Source organism: Tarenaya hassleriana, unplaced genomic scaffold, assembly GCF_000463585.1.
Source record: "Tarenaya hassleriana unplaced genomic scaffold, ASM46358v1 Cleome15, whole genome shotgun sequence".
NCBI lineage: Eukaryota > Viridiplantae > Streptophyta > Magnoliopsida > Brassicales > Cleomaceae > Tarenaya > Tarenaya hassleriana.
This window is the reverse complement of record NW_010964923.1, coordinates 407792-415420: the sequence shown is the minus strand read 5'-3', so window position 1 is coordinate 415420 and position 7629 is coordinate 407792. Positions and strand designations below refer to the sequence as shown.

The following is a 7629-nucleotide window of genomic DNA, read 5'->3' as shown; positions in this document are numbered from 1 at the left end:
CCGCCACGGCGGCAGCGACTCCGGCGACGGAGACAGCGGCGTGGACCTGCGCGTTGTGGGTACGCGTCTCCTCCTTCTTCTTCTCCCTCCGGTCCTTCAGCCACCGACCCACCGTCTTGGACTGAGTGGCCGTGGCGGTGATGGGTCCCGGAGTCACCGCCGTCGTACGGAACTGCGAAATCTGGTTCAGTGTGTTGTTGTTCGTCCGGCAAAACTGCTGCATTTGCATATTCATAACAAGATCCGTTGGACAAAATTGTGTATCCATAGAGTGAGAAAAAGAAAAAGAATCCGAAATCAGCAAACGTCAAATATACAAAACTGTGTAGTGAAGCTAAAAGGCTGAGATCGGTCATAGTGATTTCTGTCATAATAACCTAAATATGGTAATTACCGCAAATGGTTAAACAATTAATCGAAATCTAATTGAGGAAAATCTTGGAGTGATGAACAAGACAAGACAAAAGCAAAGTAGCTTGCTTTAGGCCAAAGGGACTTCGATGTTCATTAAATAATCTTATCAATGATTTAAAACTGAAAAAGCAGCCGAAGAAGTTCAATTTCCAAGCGCATATTTCGTTAATTTGTTAATGGGTCTGATAATAATTTTCACGAATTTTAATAGCAATTACATCCACTAATCACTTGGAAAAAAAAAAACATTTAATGTAAAAAAAAACAACCGGGAATGTCATGGGGGACAGCGGAGAAGAAGAAAACAAAAGACAAGATATTATGAGCTCTGGGGTTTGGTTGGATAAAGAGAAAGCTACTGAGATTCGTGTGCTTCTTCCATTTTTTTTCTCACTTTTTTTTTTGTTTCTTCACCATCTCTCATGTACCCAGTTGTCAGCGTTGCAGTCACGCAGTAAAAATCAAAACTTTCCAGAGAGAGAGAGAGAGAGACGCAAAACCCAAAAACTAAAGTTGCCTCGCCGGCCCATATCATCTCCGGCGAGTTTTCCGGCGAGAGAAACAAGTAATACCGACGGAGAACGACGAAAGTCACCTTAATGTCGTCGGCCTCCGGCGGGGAAACAGGAGGGCTGTCGGTCAAGGAACCGTTCAGAGGACCACTGCTGTGCGAGAGCCGACCTGACGTTCTTGGAGACACTTCTTGCTGCAAAAATATTACAAAAAAAAAAAAGGTAAGAAAGAAGAGACAAAAACAGCAGCAGATTTGTCGCCCCTACCAAAGAAAAATCCAAAATTTGCGATTATCAAAAGGGCCCAGAAAGAGAATGTTTAGATGTGTAAGAGAACAATAGAAAACTATTGTTTTCTTTACATACAAAAATAGTTTCCTCTTGGGTTTTAAGATTAATAATTAAAAAATGGTTACGCGTGAAATCATCTTCATTAACCCAAAAACCCATTTAGAAATTCCGATGAATTTAAAAGCGCAGAAATTGAAGAACATAGAGACAAAACCCAGATTAAATCTGTCATCTTTCCATAAAAAAAACGCTTGGTTTTGTCCGGAAATGCTCTGTTTTTGTCTGAAAATGCTCTGCTTTTTCCCAGAAAACCCCAATGAGAGAAAGAGGAAAACGGTTACACTCACAGACTGAGACAAGATACGGTCCATGACCATCTGAGAAGTCTCGGAGGAGGCGAAGGAGAAAGGGTTGCCGGAGACGGAGACGGCGATGCCGTTCTCCTCCGGGTCTCCGCCGCCGCCGGCGACGGATTCCTCCTCCAGTATGACGCCGCCGCCGGAGATCTTGGAGAGGAGGAGGTGAGTCGCCGGAGGGGGCTGGGAAGACGACGGGGTCAAAGCCTTGGAGACCTCGACAGCCGACACGCTCCATGAGCGGGAGAGGAACTCCATCGGCTCTCTCGGTGTCTCCGGCGGCCGGAAGGCCGGGTCGCGTCGCCATGTCTCGAGCATAGGTTTCTCCATTTTGTGTATGGTGCGAGAGAGAGAGAGAAAGAGAGAGAGTTAATGGTGGTGGAGATGGTGATGGAAGTGAAGGTTGTCAATGGCTGCGATTTATAGAGTGATGGGTGACAACGAGGCTGATATATCACAGCGCTTTGCCCTTCGGTTTTAATGCTTTTTCTTTTCTTTTCCTTTTTTCCTTTTTTTTTCTTTTTTATTTCCTATTAAATCCTTTTTCTTAAAAAACAAAGTAACAGCTGAGTATAAAATTTCATTTTTTTGAATATTTTCCTTTATAAATCCCTCTAACAAATAAGCTGTCTTTTCATGAAATCTCCTTATTTTTTAGACTAATTTATTTAGGTTTCTAAAACTCCAAAAAAAAAGTTTTTTTTTCTTAAAGTATTGATGTGTGGATAAATGCTCATTGAATTCTCTAACATGTTACATAAATTGAGATATTTTGAATCATATATAATAAGATACCACAATCAAAACCATCATATCTATAGTTTTCTATCAAAATTATCCAACATTATGAAATCTAAACAAATACTTTGGTATTTAATGGCATGCAGTAATAATACTATAACTATCTATCCGACTGTTTAATCTCGAATATTTTAAAAATGTTTAATTTATGTATATATATATATATATATTTTATTTATTTTTTGGTAACCAGGATAGTTCCTCAAACTTTTTATCCGACTACATAACTCTAGGTCCGGGACCAGCCTTTGTATATGAACCATTTTGATCCAGAAATTACATTCCTCCCCACCAGTAAAATTTAACCTAGAACCTTAAGGATAACTTTGTCACCTCTGGACCACCAAATATATTTGTTATGGATTCGCTGATATTTACATATGCTCGTAATGCTTAACCATCCTTGAACTAGGAATATATATAAATCAAATTAACTATAGTGCGTGCATACATATATTATATAAAAAATGTGGACTTGGTACAAAACACAAGTTGGTTGATCTCTTCATCATCCATCTCACATTTATCTCATTTACAATTAGTTTTTTTCTTAATTGATTATGATGATGATGATCATGATCATGATCATGATCATGATGATGATGATGACATTAATTAACACGTGGAGATATAACATAGACGCTACGTACGGACTTTTTTGCAATTTTTATTTTTATTTTATGTAATGGAAAGGAGACACTAAATAAATGAGAAGGGGGTCCTCAATGGGGGATATATCTGAAGTACCCTTTGACTGCTTTACGAACTTCTGTCAATACTCTCCAAAATCAAAATTAAAAAAAAAAGAGTCTTGCACAGTTTAAAAGACATTCAAACCCTTATAAAAATCCAAAAAGACGAAAAAACCTTTTTCTCAATTTAAAAAATTAAAAAAACAAAAAGATAATTATTTCTCTACTCACGATGCATCTCTCTTCTACCTCTGAAAATCTTTCTCTCTCCTACCTCTCTGAAAATCTTTCTCTCTCCTACCTCTTGCTATATGTTCTTTCGCTCTCTTTCGAAATCATTGAATCTTTACCCAAAATTTGAAAAAGTCGAATCTCTTGCTATCTATTAAACTCTCCTGTGATTCAAATAAGAAATGAAGTCACAAACGAAAAAAAAAGACTCATACTCAGCCCAATACTCATTTTCATCGATATCTTTGAAGAGATTGAGAATCGAATACAAATTAATGAGTTAAACGATCATCGGGTATGTTACTTCTTTTTTTTTTCTCAGGTTTGTTAGATTTTGAAATTTTTTTATGTTGACTTTAAGTGTTGGCATGAGGATTTTACGGATAGAAATTTAGGGTTATGTTTTTGAATTTTTTTGGATTTCAAAATAAAATATTGGGATTGAAGTCAAATAATCGATTGTGATGTGAAATGGTTAAAATCGGATTGATTTGAATCACATGGATGTATGAGGCGATATTTGAATGATGAATAATATGTTAATTTGGATCTCACTCATATAGGTGATAGAGTTTGATATAATTTATGTTACATAATTGTATGGTCACAAGGTGAAAAAACCACATGCCAAATGTTGATTTAAGTTGCGTGGTAACATGTTACAGAGTGATTTAGGTGGCATCGTCACAGGCCACATGATCAGTTTAGTCACATGGTCACAAGTTACAGGTGACATGGTCACAAGTGACATAGTCGCAAGTCACAAGTGACATGGTTACAGTTCACAGGATAGTAGGTCATATGGTCACGAGTGACTTGGTTACATGGTCTCAGACCACTTGGTCACAAGTTTCATGGTGACTTGTTAACATATGGTCATATGGTACTATGTTAAATTGGTCACATGGTACCATGTTACACGGTCACATGAGAGTTTATCCTATTTGGTCACATGTCACAAGTTACATAGTCACATATCTCATGCCACTCGGTCACATGGTATCATGTTCGTTTGGTTACAGAGTACCATGTTCACTCGGTCACATGGTACCATGTTCACTCGGTCACATGGTACCATGTTCACTCGGTCACATGGTACCATGTTCACTCGGTCACATGGTTCCATGTTCACTCGGTCATATAGTACCATGTCACTCGGTCACAAGGTATCATATCACACGGTCATATGGTGATATGATCTAGAATGCTGACATATTTATTTTATAGCACATTGAGGAGATAATATATGAAGTGCTCCAAGTTTATAATTGCCAATAAGGTGGCGAAAAAAAATCCACTTGGGTATGCAAGAACACCATTAAAGTGGATTTCAATGAAAAGGTGCTTCAAGTTTATGATTGTTAATCGAGACTAATGATTGTCATCTCATTCTCACGGCTTGTCTCCTTGCAACCGTCATATATGTCAATGGAAGTGTTGAGAAGTAGAATCAATAACTTATTTATGTTATGAATTTATTTCTTTTCGTTATGACTTTTTGTTTGTTTATTATAAATCTAAAGAATTTTATGTTATGATGTTATGTTTTATGTTTATTTTATACCTGAATATATGAGATGAAAAATATTGGAAGGTAAAAATTTTATTGAAAAATTTTGGAAGGAAAAAAATTTAGGTTGAAAATTTTTTGAGGGAAAAAAATTTGGGTTAAAAAAAATATTGGATGCTAAAAATATGGGTTGAAAATGTGGGGTCACACCAAAATCAGTGATGACTTGTCAACCGTAACTTTTTTTGTACACTTGGATTATACTGAGCCCCACCAAAAATATTGCATCTTCAAATTGGGACCCACAATATTTCGGTCACAATGGGTCACAGTTGGTCACAGTTGGTCACAAAGTGGATATTTTCAAATGAATCGATCTGATTATCATCACATATTCCATATGCACCATTTTGAACTATAATAATTGAGTTATTCGAATTTTGTGTACAAAAGTAGTTTTCACAAATGTGATACATTAGTGTCCATTCAAATTGGGACCCACAATATTTCGGTCACAATGGGTCACAGTTGGTCACAAGGGTCGATTTAGTGGATTTTTTCAAATGAATCGATCTGATTATCATCACATCTTCCATATGCACCATTTTGAACTATAATAATTGAGTTATTCGAATTTTGTGTACAAAAGTAGTTTTCACAAATGTGATACATTAGTGTCCATAGTCTTTTATAAAGAATTTTGACAATTTTGGTCTTTTTATATTACAAATTCGTTTTAATGTTTTGTAATTTTGTCATCAACATAATATTTGTTTTCCTTATACCTTATAATAATAGACCAAAGCTTGAAAAGTATGTTTCCACCTGTATTTACTTTTGTCACTTGGTCACAGGTCACATCCGGTCACAATGGTCACATAGTGTAAAATTGTACATTGGTCACATTGGTCACATGCCGGTCACATGGGACCCAACCACTACTCATATGAGATAAATTATTTACTATTTTTTAATATATAAAATAGAACCAAAGTATTATAATTCATTATTTTAATACGTTATTATACAAAGATCTTAATGTTTTAGTATAAAGATATAATATAATATTATTATACAATTTATATTTTTTTATTCATTCAAAATTAGGGTTTCTTTCAAACTTTATTGATGTTGATACTCCTGTTACGATATGGATTCGCTTTCGGACTTCGCTAGGACCTGAAAAAAGGTTTTGTTTAGGTCTCCCACTTTTTCATTTGGCTTCCAGTTTCTTTGTACCCCTCATAATTTTGCTTTGTGTTTTCTTACACTCCAACGTTTCGAGTTTAAAATCAATGCCGTACGAAACTTCCAATTATAGTCGGATCCAGTAACTTCCAACACTCTTTAGTTTTTCATCACTTTTCCTTCTCATTCATATATATTCTCCATTCTTATTCACTATTCATTTACCATCATACAAAAAATATACAATTATCGATCTCTCATCTCGTCCGTCTATAATAGTTATAGAAAATATAAATACAAAATGCAGATCAATTCGACTATTCTGGACACAGTGACCATGTGACCATATGAATATAGTATCATGTGAACATTATTAACATTCCTGACTATTCTTGACACCATCACTTCTACTTGCTTGCTTCGATTTAGTTTCGATTAGGATTTAGACTTAGCTACCGGTCCTTGCGTTCGACCCCGTGTTACGAAGATCTGTATCCTTGTGGTGAGTTGTGAATCGGGTTATAAATTCTAGACTCGGTACACACGTATTAAGTTTTTTGCGCCGTTGCCGGGGACTGGTTAGCCTATTTCTAGGTCTTTATTGATTCTAGATCTTTGCTTGGTTTTTGTTTTCTTTTTCTTTTTTGTTTTCTTTGGTTTTTGTGGATTCACTTGGTCTCGAGTTCTTCTTTTTTTTTCTCATTCTTCATCAAAATAACATCTACAACCATCAATGTGTATGAAAAACAATAAGATTTTACAAATCTATGACAATACCATACAACAAAAGACAAAACTTCATAAACATCACCAAGTAGAAGAAAAGAAGTGAAAAACAATAAGATTTTACAAATCTATGACAATACCATACAACAAAAGACAAAACTTCATAAACATCACCAAGTAGAAGAAAAGAAGTAGAAAAAACATCATTCTTCATCAAAATAACACCCACAACCATCAATGTGTATGAAAAACAATAAGATTTTTGCAATTGATTATTTATTTCCAACTCTTAACTAATTTTTCATTGATTTTGTTTTGATTTTGAATAATTTTGACGAAAAATCACAAGAGAGAGAAAGTGCAAGAGAAAGAGGCCAAATTTGATGAGAGAGAGTGGTAGGAGAGAGAGACTCAAAAAAGAAGAGAGAGAAACCAAAAAAGGGAGGAGAGAGAAAAATCATGCGTTTTAAGATGAATATTTTTTAATAAAAAAATTATATAATATAATATATTAAGGGTATTTTAGTCATTATGCATAGAAGAGGGTATAATAGAAGTTGCAATTTTTTTTTTTAAAGAGAAGGGTATGAGTGGATGTTGTTTTAGCACATTGAAGGTATAATAGAAGTTGCCCCTCCTCAATGTTCATGAGAGCCTGCAGAGTGAGGGAACTATGGAGAATTGGTATGAAGCCTCTCGTCAATCATATCCACTAATTATTGCCCACACCCACATCTCCTTAACTATATATATATATATATATATATATATATATATTGTAAAAGCTCATACAATTGATATGAAAACTTATATGTATATATATATATATGTGTGTTGTTTCATATTATTATAAGCTTTGAGTTATTACATTGACCAGCACATGGGTATGCAAGAACACCATTAAAGTG

At 35.3% G+C, this 7629-nt stretch overlaps 1 protein-coding gene across 1 annotated transcript in view; it reads right to left on the bottom strand.

Annotated features, from left to right (window-relative positions):
- Positions 1-1965, bottom strand: part of LOC104809080 (VAN3-binding protein-like) — a 4389-nt gene extending 2424 nt beyond the window's left edge. Inside the window, exons 1-3 of the mRNA XM_010534977.1 lie at positions 1565-1965; positions 1010-1120; positions 5-217 (exon numbers count right to left, since the gene is read on the bottom strand). Of these exons, the coding sequence (XP_010533279.1) occupies positions 5-217; positions 1010-1120; positions 1565-1903 (663 nt within the window). The 5' untranslated portion in view covers positions 1904-1965. The remainder of the gene's footprint in view (positions 1-4; positions 218-1009; positions 1121-1564) is intronic.
- Between the last annotated feature and the right edge of the window lie 5664 nt (positions 1966-7629).